Source organism: Notamacropus eugenii, chromosome 4 (assembly GCF_028372415.1).
Source record: "Notamacropus eugenii isolate mMacEug1 chromosome 4, mMacEug1.pri_v2, whole genome shotgun sequence".
NCBI lineage: Eukaryota > Metazoa > Chordata > Mammalia > Diprotodontia > Macropodidae > Notamacropus > Notamacropus eugenii.
The window spans coordinates 15547858-15561800 of NC_092875.1; the positions used below are offsets into that span (position 1 = coordinate 15547858).

At 39.4% G+C, this 13943-nt stretch overlaps 1 protein-coding gene across 13 annotated transcripts in view; it reads right to left on the reverse strand.

The window, feature by feature from the left end:
• MTMR3 (myotubularin related protein 3) overlaps positions 1–13943 on the reverse strand; it is a 200919-nt gene that overhangs the window by 41645 nt on the left and 145331 nt on the right. For all 13 annotated transcript variants that reach the window (XM_072599995.1, XM_072599990.1, XM_072599997.1 and 10 more), the window contains 2 exons: positions 12652–12734; positions 9201–9367 (listed from right to left, as the gene is read on the reverse strand). In XM_072599995.1, coding sequence (XP_072456096.1) covers positions 9201–9367; positions 12652–12734 — 250 coding nt within the window. The remainder of the gene's footprint in view (positions 1–9200; positions 9368–12651; positions 12735–13943) is intronic.

The window sequence follows — 13943 nt, forward strand, 5'->3', positions numbered from 1 at the left end:
TCCTGAAAATTAAAGGAGAGATTAATAAAACTGAAAATAAAAAGTCATTGAACTAATAAATAAAACCAGGAGATGATTTTATGAAAAAAAATGGAGGGAAAAAAATAAATAATAAAATTAAAAAATGAGATAAAAAATAAGATAAAGTACTAGTCAATTTGATTTAAAAAAGAATGAAGAAAACCACATTACTATAGAAAATGGAAAGGGTGAATGCATCACCAGCAAAGACGAAATCAAAGCAATTATTAGGAGTTACTTTGCCTAACTATATACTAATAAAACTGACAATCTAAGTGAAATGGACTCATATTTACAAAAATACAAACTGTCTGGGTGAAGAGAAGACGAAAAATCCACAGAACCAAGTGGATTCACAAGTGAGTTCTACCAAACATCTGAGGAGCGATTAGTTCTAATGTTTTATATAAACTATTTGAAAAATAGGTAAAGAAGGAGTCTTACCAAATTCCTTTTATGACACAAATATGGTTTTGATACTTAAAACAGGGAAAGCAAAAACAGAAAGAAAACTAGAGACCAATTTTCTTAATGAAAATCAATGCAAAAATTTTAAATAAAATACTAGCAAGGAGATTACAGCAATATACCACAAAAACCACGTACTATCAACAAAGTAATGCAGGACTGGCTCAGTATGAAGAAAGCTATCAGCACAAGTGACCATATCAATAACAATTACAAAAAAATCATATAATTATCACAACAGATGCAGAAAATGCCTCTGACTGAATAGAACACCCATTCCTATTACAAATACTAGAAAACACAGGAATCAATGGAACCTTTCTTAAAATGATAAGTAGTATTTATTTAAGGAGGTACCTAGGTGGTGCGGTGGATAGAGCACCAGCCTGGAGTCAGGAGGAGGACCTGAGTTCAAATCCAGTCTCTGACCATTTCCTAACTGTGCGACCCTAGGCCAGTGCTGCTTAACCCTGTTTGCCATATTTTCTTACCTATAAAATGAGCTGGAGAACAAAATGACAAACCACTCTAGTATCTTTTGTCAAGAAAACCCCAAATAGGGCCATAGAAAATGAGACATGACTGAAACGACTCAAAAAACATCTATCTAAAACCAAGAGCAAGTGTTATCAGTTAACAGAGATAATGAAGTCAGATGTCCGTTATCATAATTACTATTGAATATTGTGCTAAAAGTGGTAAGTACAGCAATAAGAAAAAGAAACTGAAGCAAGAGAAACAGGCAATGAGGAAATAAAGCTATCACTGTGTGCAGATGACCTGATGGCAACTCAGAGAAGCCTCGAGAAATCAGCTAAAAATGAGCTGAAATCATAAACAACTTCTGTAAAGTTGCAGTATATAAAATAAACCCACACAAATCATCAGTATTTCTATATACCACCCCCAAAACCTAGCAGGAAGAGATAGAAAGAGCAATTTCATTTAAAATGACCTTAGACAATATAAAATACTTGGAAGCCTATCTGCTAAGACAAACCCAGGGATTATATGAACACAATTACAAAACTCTTTTCACAAATACAGATCTATACAATTGGAAAAATATTAACTGCTCAAGGGTAGGCCAAGCCAATATAATAAAAATAATAATTCTACCTAAGTTAATTTACTTACTTAGTGCCATACTCATCAAACTATCAAGAAATTATTCTATGGAGCTAGAAAAAATAATAACAAAATTCATCTGGAAGAACAAAGGTGAAGAATATCAAGATAATCAATGGAAAAAGAAATGTGAAGGAAGGCAGACTAGCAGATTTCAAACTGTATTACTAAAGAGTAATGATCAAAACAATCTGATATTGGCTAAGAAATAAAACAGCAGATCAGTGGAAGAGACTGGGCTGACACTACACAGTAGTAAATGACCAAAGGAAGCTAGTGCTTAATAAATACAAAGATCTAAGCTTCTGTGGTAAAACACCTGACAAAAACTGCTGGGAAAACTAGAAAGCAATTTGGCAGAAATTAGATAGACCAACACTCTGAACCATTATCAAGGTAAGGTCAAAATGGGCACATGATTTAGATATAAACGGTAATATCTTAAGCAAATTAGAGGAACATGGAATACCTTACCTGCCAGATCTACGGATAGGGAAGAATTTATGATCAAATGAGGTAAAACGGATAATTCTGACTATATTAAATGAAAAACCTTTAGACATAAAGGGTGATGTCATATGTAAAGCAGAGTAGCATTGAAAGATACACCTGTCAAATCTATAGATAAGGGAAGATTATATGACCAAATAAGAAATAGATATAGAGCATGATGGGATGTAACATAGATAACTTTGATTATATGAAATTAAAAGGCTTTTGCACCAAACAAATAAAAACAAAAACTAACAGAGCCAAAATTAAAAGGAAAACAGGAACTAGAGGGAAATTTTTACAGCAAGTTTCTCTGATAAAGACTTCATTTCTCAAATATAAAAGGAGCTGAGGCAAATTCATAAAATTAAGAGCCCAACTGATAAATGGTTAATATAGTAGTTTTCAGAAGAAATCAAAGCTGTCTATAGTCACATGAAAAAAAGCTTGAAATCACTACTGATTAGATAAACACAAATGAAAACAACTCGAGGTACAACCTCACACCTATCAGATTGACTAACATGACAAAAAAGGAAAATGACAAATGTTGGAGGGGATGTGGAAAAATTGGGACACTAATGTACCATGTGATGGAGTCACTGACTAGCCCAATTACTATGGAGAACAGTTTGGAACTCTGCCCAAAGGGCCACAAAACTGCACATACCTTTTGACCCAGCAATACCACTACTAGGTCTCTATCCCAAAGAAAGCAAAGAAAAGAGAAAAGGACCTATTTGTACCAAAAAAAAAATATTTACAGCAGTTCTTTTTGTGGTAACAAAAAATTGGAAATCGAGGTGCTGTCAACTGAAGGATAGCTGAAAACGTCATGGTATATGATTGTGAAGGAATACTATTGTGCTAAAACAAAGGAACTCAGGCAAAATGAAGTGAGCAGAACCAGAAGACCACTGTTTGCTGTAACAGCTATATCGTAACAATGAACAACTGTGAAAGACAGTGTTATTGTAATTGTTGTTCTGTTGGGTCCAAATCTTCATGACTACAGGACCATACATGACCATAAAAACCATGGGGTTTTTTTGGCAAAGATACCGGAGTAGTTTAACATTTCCTTTTTCAGTGGATTAAGGCAAACAGAAGTTAAGTGACTTGCCCAGGGTCATACATGTACTACAGGACTTCTTACATAAAACTGTGGGTCTCAACCCCATTTGGCAATAGTAAAAAGTTTCTGAATGCGCAACGACCAAAAATTAATTAAAAACCAAATGCATAATGAATCCCAGTGCTTCTAGCAGCAAGTACTTGCTGATGTTGCACATTTGCTGCAGCCTTGGTTCTGAAAACAAAGCACATGTGCTTCGCACTGAGCATGCCCTCAGGTCATGCAGCACCAACTAACTGCATCAAAATGTGAAAAGGGGTCACAAGTGGAAAAAGGTGAAGACCATGTACATGTCTGAGATTTAATATGAACCAGATTGTAGACCCAGCACTCTGTCCACTGATTCATGTAGCTGCTCAGAGAAAGACTTAGCTACTCTAATCAAGATAAGGATCCAAGATAATTCCAAAGGACCCTCAATGAAATATGCTGTCCACCTACAGACAGAGAACTGATGAATTCTGAATGCAAACTGAAGCAGACTTTTTAAAAGTTTCTTTAACTTGTTTTATTTTGTTTTCTTTTGCAACATGGCTAACACAGAAATATGTTTTGCATGATGTCACCTGTATAATCAAAATCAAACCACTTGCCTTCTCAAAGAAGGGAGAGGCGCAGAAGGGAGGGACTTTGAGAATTCAGAACTCAAAATTTTTTAAAAATGGCTGCAAATTTTTAAAAAATGACTGCTAATTTTTTTTTTACATCTATATGGGAAATATTTAACAAGAGAAATAAAAAATTTTTTTAAAAATATAGAAAAAGGTGGCTCTGCCTCTAATGCAACCATATGAGAATCCTCTTGGGCCATTTGTCCACATGGACACTTCTAATACAGCAGGCACATGAGATGGGGAAGAAAGGGAGTAGAGATGAGGGGCAGGAAGGAGAGCAGAAAGGACTCTGGACTGTAAGGTGAGGCTTGAGCTTTCACCCTAATACTGACACCAACTCACTGTGTAATCGGAGATTGCTTCCCTTCCCAAATGCGGAAGGCAGACCTAATGGGTAAAGTCTTTTAGGTTTAGCTCTGCAGTTTTGACTCTTCAAGGAAAGAGAAGTCAAGTGATAGAGCAGAAAGGGCCCCCAGCTGGAGGCAGAAGGCCAGGGTCTGCAACATTGGCTAAGTCCCTTCTCTCCAAGCCTCTGCAAAATGAGGGGTCTGGCCTCAGTGGCCTCTCAGATCCCTTTCTGCTCAAAAACTATGACCTTCTGATTATAATCTCCTGAAATGAAGTCAAAGGGGCAGGGGAAAGTAAGGGGGGCGGGGAGGCGGGAAAGGTAGCACATGCCCATCATCACTTTACAACACAGAACCAGACTTGGTATCCTTTCAGGAGGCTTCAGATACCATCACGGAAATTCAGAAAGCCATATGAAGACTTCCTCAAAGCAAAAGGTTTGAGAGCTAAATGTAGGCCATGATAAACCAGCACAATGTGGGTGGATTTCCCAGCCGCAGAAAAGCCTTCATGAGACTCTCAAGCACTAAGGAACTTTCTTCATCTTCCTCCATGGCCCATCTGCCACAGTTTAACTTGCTGCACACTCCAGCAGCTCACTATAAAAGGCCACTCTTTTGCTGATTACTTACTCAAAGACTACACAAACTCTCCAAAGCTGGGCTTGTGATCTCACAGACTCAGCCAGGTCACCTTGATGCCAGACATCACTCTGAAAATATGTCAGTATGTTTGACAACAGACTTTTCATCTTCAGGGAATAACATGTGGGCCACCACCTACATTCACCAATGATGGGTGGAGGTGGTATAACCAACACCTCTCATGCCAACAGCTACAAAGTAGGTCAGCTGACTTTAAGCAGCCCTTATGACCAAAGTTTATGGAGAGCTCTCTGCTCTGTATAAAAAGGAATGTAAATAAGGTGAAACCAAAACACCGAACAAACCAATGCAGTACAATTCTATTTCAGGTAGTAGTAGGTGAGCTGTTTTCTGTATAGGCAAACACAAGATAATAAATACACTTAAGGAAAATTAATATTAGCTACTCCAAAAAGATGATGGGCTCTAAAAACAATCGGAAAGCTGCTCCCCACCCCCAAATCCTCAGAGAGTCTGAGCACAAGAAGAGAATCACAGAAGTTTACTTCAGGAAGGGAGCACAAAGTGATGTCGAATCCCTACTCAAATTGTGAACGTCATCTACATCCCAGACAAGTCATTACCCTGGCTAGCCCCTGGCTAACACCTCCAGTGACAAGGGAGTCACAGTAAGGCAGCCTACTCTGTCTTTGTACTGTGCTAATTATGATCTAGATCTTCTTTACATGGAGTTGAAATGCACCTCCCTGTTATGCAAAGAAGAAGTCTAACACCAATTTCATGGGCTAACCACTCATATATTTTACAACAGTGACCCTGGCTAGCCTATTTTTAAAATTTCTCCAAGCCAAATACTGATTCCTTCCATCTTCAAGAATTTTTAAAAGGAGAAAGGCTAAAGGGATGTGGTCAAAGTCAATGAAACCACGAAGAACAACATAGCACTGCTGAGATTCAGAAGAAGGTTTGGATGGAGCCTGTGAACTCAAACACTACAGGGCAAAGAAGCCTAGGAGGGATAAGGAGAAATCAAGAATTAGATTCTGAAGACATTCATGGAAATGATTCAAATGAGAAAGGGAAAGGGGAGTTGTCTGAAGAGATTAATGTGGATGCATAGGGAATTCACAACCAACCTGAATTTGAGAAAGACAGTAGAAAAGATAGAAGATGAAAATAAAAGCCTGGCATCGTTCAGAAGGAAGAGAGCCAAGAGCACCAAGTTCCAAATAAACAAGGAAAGCCAAGGACAATGAAAAGGTCTGATGATGATTTGTGCTTTTTTTTCTTCTTTAATCTGTACTGAGGCACAAGGTCAACAGGCTAGATGGTAGCCATTCTCAGGACTCTTAGAATTCTTCAAAATCAATGAAGAGTCACCTCAAAGAGTTTTGGTTAGTGTGGATTATGTCTATCACTATTTACCATCTTAGTATTATTAATATGAATATAGCTTTGACCCTACAGACTGTGTGTATAAGAACTCTAGGGGATTCTGGCCCACACTTAAAGGACTGGATTTCTGAACAGGTTGTATGGCTGGATCTAAACAGTACGCATCCATTTCTCCCTTGAGTAGAGGCCAGGCCACCTCCACAACCCAAATCCCAAGGAGCCACAGGGATTCAGCCCCTCAATCCCTGGAAGTGAGAGAAGAATCATTACGTGATCTGGTCCAGAGCCAGGCCTTTATGGAGCCACTCCTCCCGTTCTAGGCCAGGCTTCCATAAGCATACTCTGCTGGTCCTTTCTGGTTCTCCTTTATGTGTGGGACTTTTACTATTACTATTATTAGAAAACAAGTTCTTTGAAGACAGGCACTGTCTTGCTTGCTTGTATTTTTATCCTGAGTGCTTATCAAAGTGCCAGGCACACAGCAAATGATTAATAAATGCTTTAACATTTGTTTCCTCTTCTACAAATATAAATAGATACAAATATATTCAAAATCCTTTGGTGGTCCAGAAAGAGTTCAGAAAAAGTCTCATGTAAGAGGCGGCACCTGAGCTAAGCTTCAAAGGATCCAGAGAAAGAGAGGAAGGGAAAATCCATTCTAAAAATCAGAGAAAGCCTATCCAAAAGCCTAGAGACCCCAAATGGAATGTCTCATATGAGGCACAGCAAGTAGATCAGTCTGCTTGGAAGAGGAGGAAAAGATATTGTCTGCCTGGAGGATGGTCAGAAGAGGGGAGAAATCCACACAGTAGATCAATTAGGTGGCTATTACAAAAGACCATGCATCTGCGGGGTACCAGGAGCTGTCTTCTTTCTTTTCCTACCTTGCTCCAAGACTCTCCAGCCTTGGCCACCATCCCCTATAAACCCCTATCTCCAGCTTCCTCCCAGGTGCAGTTGTCCTCTGCTGGAAGGTAAGCTCCATAAGAGAAGAGAGGATTATTCTGTCTGTACTGGAGACCCCAGCTCTTAGCATAGCTCCAGGAACACAGTAGGCATTTAATCAGTGGGGCTGGACAGTCTTTTTCTTTGTATTGGTATCCTTAGGTGCGTAGGACAGGGCCTCAGACTCAGGCCTAGCACCGAATAAAATCACTGCATAAATACGACACTTTTGTTTCCAATTTTCTCTCTCCTTTTATCTTTAATTTTTCTACTTCTATGCTTTCTGTGTTATTATCATCTCTTGACTTCTTAGGATTTTTTAAGAGGCATGCTCAATTCACTGATTTTTTCTGTTAATACTGTGTTCCGATGTAAATTTTTCTTTGAGGACTACTTTAGCTGAAGTCATCATAAATTGTCTCAATGTTCTATTAATAAAATTATTAGTTTTTCTAGGGTTTGTTCGTTGACCTACTCATTAATTAGGGTAACTTTTTTCATTCAAGTTTGTCTTTTGTTCCTGTCTCCCTAAATAATTACAATTTCTATTACAGTGTGGGCTCTAAAGTATTATTTACCTTCCGGCATTTATTTCTGAGTTCTGACACATTATTATATACGCAATCCCAACAAATGTGTGTGCTAAACTGAAATAAATATAATACTTGAGATTCTTATTCAACAAACATGAAAGGTCTTTAATATCTACTTTTCCCAACAGATTATTCAGACTCTTCATGACTTCCTTATCTTTCTGTTGATTTAGTTGACCAAAGACAGAAAAAACCAAGTTGAAAGAAGTAATCAAAATGAGAAGACATAGAATGCAATTAAAACAGTTCCAAACTGACCTATTTAAACAAGGTAGGGACACTGGAAAATGGAAATAGAGAAAAGAAAAGATATTCACACAGATCGTGCATTCCATGCTCAAAAATGGCAGCTATCACCTCGCCTCCTCAGGGGTGTGTCAGATAATATACAATGACCTCATTAAGCAAGCAGCTTATGATCACAGATCCCAGCCCATTTAAGTTAGTTTTGGGTCTGGTCCCCTTTATCAAGAACTTTGCAGTTAGACTGGCTTCTTCCCCTGAGAGTTGATTGGTCAGTGGTGCTTGTGGAAACCTAACATGTTTTAATGTTTATCACAGAGACCAAAAGAGTCTAAAAATTTCTTTGGCTAACCAACAGCAGTTGTATAACTGTAGGCATGTTACATTCTCTAAATCTGTTTTCTTATCTATAAAATGAGAATAGTGATGCCTGTACTACCTAGGTCACTGGTAGGTATGAAGTTCATGTAAAATAGTGACTATAAAATTCTTCATAATTCAAAAAGCACAATAAACTAAATTTTAAGCAAATAACAGAGATACTATAGGTGCACAGGAAGGCAAAGTAGGTAAAGTGAGAATGTAATCGGTAACTCTGATCCAAAGGAAAATAAAAGAAACTAAAATGTGATATATTAAAACAATAGATCTATACCCAAACATGCTTAGTACAAATTCCAGAAGCTAAACTGTATGGACAAAAATACATTAGTATCTTTAAAAAGGTATCTTTAAAATGGATATTTTACAGAAATATTTGGCACAGTGAATCATTGGTGGGGAGGGGACACACAATAATGTCTAATTCTCCTTTCTACTTCATTACATCATGAACTGGTTTAGCACATAAGGAAATGAAGTGTTCAGTAAAATGTATATGGAATAGTTATGAAAGAAGAGTTACTTATCATAGTGTTTCTAAGCTATTATGAATGTATTTCTAAATTCCGTCATAGGGAAAATGATCTGGGTTTGAGTCCCAGCAGATTTCATTAACAAGCTCTGTGTCCTAATGACATACCCTGCTTCAGCATCCACATATGTAAAACCAGAGGGTCAGGCTCAAGTACCTTGAATCTCCTTTCCCATCTTAAAAAACCATAATCCTAGGAATCAAGAAACTTTTGTACTTAGCGCTCAAGTCAGGGACTTTCTCCTTGCCTAAAATTCCAGGGTCACACATAGTTGGATAGAAAGTAGGAATGATGCCTACCTGGCCGGCACAGGTCCCCATGCTGCTCCTTCTCACTGGCATAGACCTCCATGCACCAAGCATGATATGCAAATGAGAAGAGATCCTCTATCTTCGAAGGAGGACGGATTGCATTGTTCAGTCTCTTAAGCCACTCCTGACACTGCTCGAAGGTTGAGAATTGACACCTTTTTAAGGACAAACAAACAAACAAACAAAACAAACCAATCAACAAGCCTCAATTTAGGGCCTCTTAGGGGCCTGGCCCAAAGCTAACTGGTGGGGAAATGAAGAAAAAAATGAAACCCTCAGGGAGAATGGATGTGTATAAATCAGGATCTAGTCTTTAATGACATTCCTATTCAGACCCCATCAAATGCTGTTTTATATTACTGAATGCTCTTAGGTAACAGAGTCTTAGAGAGAGACGCAGCTGAGACTTGTCCTCCTGCCAAACTGGAAGTCTACTGAAGACAAACACACACCTAGCCAATTCCACACTGACACTGCTGAAGTATGTGTTCCACACTGAAGGAGGAAGTTCCTCTTAGTGGAGAAAAGAAAGGAAGGTCCTTGGAATCACTGATGGTTCAGGTCTAAGGCCTGCCTTTGGTATACACTAGAGATGCTGGGCAAGTCATTTCATTTACTTCCTTCCTCCCTGCCTCTGGCTTCTGGCCTCTCTCTCACACTCTACACTACAGATGAGATGCTGGTCTACATCAGTGGGAAAGTCAAAAAACTGAGGAATGCCTTACATCAACAAAATCATAGGTCTGAATACAAAAAAATGGACAAGGCTTTGTATTAGTGTCCAGGGGAGACAAAGATGAAAAATAAAATTTGGCATCTTCCTAGCACCAGCAGTGTTAGGCACAGAATGGCCGATTCTAATTTTGTTGAAATGAATTGCTGAAATATCAATTATTCAAAAGGAAATGGGAAAGGGTCAAGCATTTATTGTCGTTGCTGAGTCATTTCAGCTTTGTCTGACTATCTATGACCCCATTGGGGGTTTTCTTGGCAGAGATACTGGAATGGTTTGCCATTTCCTTCTCCAACTCATATTACAGATGAGGAAACTGAGGCAAACAAGGTAAAGTGACTTGCCCAGGGTCATGAGCCAGCAAATGTCCAAGACTGGATCTGAGCTCAGGTCTTCCTGACTCTAGGCCCTTTCCACTGCACGAACCAATTACCTCTAAGAAGAGAAGGCAAACAAGCATACGAGTTGCTGCGAGACTGTCCAGACCAAGTCAAAGACAGCTGGATATACTATGTGCTGATTCTGCATTTAAGGAGCTATGAAATCTCAGGCAAGTCGCTTCGCCCTGATGGGCCTCTTCACTGGCCAAATGGGAAAGACCATAAACTCAGAGAGTGGTGGTAGATCAAGGACAACAAATGAGATCATGGATAACAAATGCTTTCCAACTGCAGAATCCAACATGAGTATAAGTCACTACTATCACTGTTGTTCAATTACATTCGGTTCCTTCTCCCAACTTCTGAATCTGCCTCAACATTAACAAGTAAAGAGAGAGTTCTTCAGAAACATCTTCCTCAAACCATTCTCTTCTCTGAATCTAAAAACAGAAGCCAGTCATCAAAAATTCACTCTCTACCACTCTTCCTCTTGCTTCTGAGAGGACTGAATGGGGATAAGCCAGGATTTGGCAACCAATGCACACAGACACCTAACATCAGCTGGACTTTTTTTTAAAGGCTAAACAAACTTGTCATTCAGCTCACTGAAAGTAAGGGCCATCAGATGGTATTTCAAATACTGTGGACAAGAATGTACTAGCGTCAATCCTTTTAAAAAATCCATAAATCATTTTAGAAGAGGCTTGAAACAGTGAGTCTTTCTCCATCTTTTATTTAAATCATTCATTAAGCTAAATGTCAGTAGTATTTTCTCAAACAGTACATGGCCTCCCTCTGCTGTGGTGGGTTGAAGCAACTTTAATGTAGGTGAAGAAAACAACTACCACATGACTAGGAGCCCATTTCCTAAATCTGAGCTTCTGATCTTATGTAGAACCTCTTCATGTGAGCCAGAGTCACTCTTCTACATGCAGAGATACTCGGACTACCTACCCTGTAGTATCAGCACAGGGAAGTCCTCGGTGAACTGTGAAGTGATATATGTATATGGATGTGTGTGTGTGTGTGTGTGTGTGTGTGTGTGTGTGTGTGTCTCTACACACACACACACTGAGTGGGCTATTATTATAATGACAATAATAAATTTTATTTTTAAAACAGTTTAAAATTTTCCTTTTCAGAAATTAGAGTATAGGTAGGAATTTTCACATTTTTTCTGGGACGTACTAAGTAATAATTACATTTAAAATACTCAAGGTAACTTTAAAATACATACATTTAACACAACTCACTTTAATAAGATGACCTCTAAGGTCATTCCAACTCTTAATTCTATCATCGCATACATGCTTTCTATGTGCAGTGGGCAGACTGATGAAAAACTGCCCAGTCCCTCCCCACATGGAGCTTATGATCTATTGAGCCAATCTAACATATCTACATAGATACAGACAAATAAAGGGTAATGAGGACAATCAGAGGAGAAAAGGTTTTCAGCTACAGGTAATGAAGAAGACTTTGTGGAGAAGGCAGGTCTTGCACTAAGCCATGGATTCTTGGCCAATGTCACCAAATCCATTCCTGTATATAAAATGGACAGCTCAGGTAGGGGAGATAATGCTTTTTATTCATCTGAGAATTCACCAGGAGCACCTACCATAGTGCCCTGCATGGAGCAGGCACCAATATCTTGGCTGAACTAAATATTCAATGAAGTGAGAATTTATCCAGCATAGCACATCAGGGTGCTCAGTGGTCACAGACAGATCCACAACTTTCTGGTCTGAATAAGGTGACAAAGGAACAGATGGGCATGCGCTGTTTTTTCAGGAAAACACACTGCAAACCTTTAGCTAACTTTTCTAACATGACCAAGGAGATTCCCAAATCAGGACAATTTAATAGGCTACCATCCAGGGGACCCAGCAGCCCCTCTGTGGCCTAACTGCAAGACTATACCACTAAACAGGTAGAGACTGTTCATATGAAGAAGTTAGACAAAGGGAACCTACAAAACACAGTCAGATCCTACGGGAAGTTAAATGAGTTAGCTCAAGTCCAAAGGAGACTTCATTTTCTCCCCACTCCCAAACCAACACATCTGCTGCTCTCCCAACCCCCCTCTCTGTAGCTGCACTAGGCACTGTGGGTTCTGGACACTCCTGCTGCCTGAAAAGAAGCTGCCCCAGAGCTACAAGGAGCTCTAATTCATTGGTCCCATATGCAAGATACTGCAAGGCCGCCCAAACCAAAGGGGCATATTTCCCTCAAAAGGTGACAAGAAACCACTATTTAGGGAACCCTGCATCCAGACCCACTCAATTCTCAGCATTCCACACTACAAGGGTAGCACGTGTGCACATACCTGATAACTTTGCAGTCTTTGCAAGTCAAATGAAGTTGAAATATGTCTCGGCATTCAACACTCTCTATAAGCTGTAATGGAACCTGCAATTAAAAAGATTCAATTCCTTTATTCCAAAAGGCCCTGGCACCAGGCTGATAAGCGGGCTCTGTATCTGCAAGGACTCCAGCATACACAGGAGGGCCTGCTGTACAGGCTCTTAGATCTGCCTTTCTAAAAGGAAAGCAACTTTTGAGGGCTCAAACAATCACTTTAATCAAGCACATGTATCATTCACTTAGTTCAGGAGGAAAATTAGCACCCTGAACTTGAGAGAAAATACAGAAAAATAAAGAGCAACAGACAGGGTTTTCAGCCGTCTGACCATACATCACAGATCAATAGACAGATTCAACTGTCTGACCATTATATACATACATAGTTACCAGAGAGAAGCACCAACATCTGGGTTTTCAAAACAGGGGTGGCGGCTCCTTAGCAGCTGCCCAGAGTCTCACCTGGAACACAAACTTTCTTCCAAAAACTAAGCCCCAAAGTAAAACCTCACCTCAGAGCATTTAAACACTTTTTGGTGTGTATAAATCTTTAAGATCTTTAACTCTTCATTACAGTGAGACAAGGACAAGTACAAACACATCTGGACCCACAGTGTCTCCAGTGATTTCCCCATTCACTGAATTAGGTCCCTCAAGACAAGATCACAATAATAGAATCACCAGTGTGTTCCCCAAAGCACCATGGGCTATAAATGATTTCTCAGTGTCTTTAAAAAGCACCAGATGTACTTCTTCTTCTGAGGCTTCTCAAGCCTCCAACCTTTCACCATAGAGGCAACAATGATGAATGAAAAGAACAAGAGTAGGAGCCCCCAGAGCTTGGCCACTTTGCAGGAAGTAGGTTAATCTCTCTCCAAAGGTCCAAGGATCTCCCAATTTCCAAATCCAACGGCCTTTTCTTTATCCTCATTCTCTCTGACCTCTGCGCAGCCTTCAACACTACTTATTACTCTGCTCCCAGGATCCTTTCCTCTCTAGGTTTTCAGGAAACCAGTCTCCTGGTTCTCCTTCAACTTCTCTGACTGCTCCTGCTGTGTCTCTTTTGCTGGAGCCTCTTCCAGATCACCTCTAATGAAAGGGATCCCTCAGGGTTCTGTCCTGGGCACACTTCTCTTCTTCTCCAACTATACTTTACTCATTCATCTCATCAGTTCCCATACAGTCAATTATCAAATCTATTACCAATTTATTCATATTATCAATTCATTTATATGATCAATTATCACCTAAGCTCAC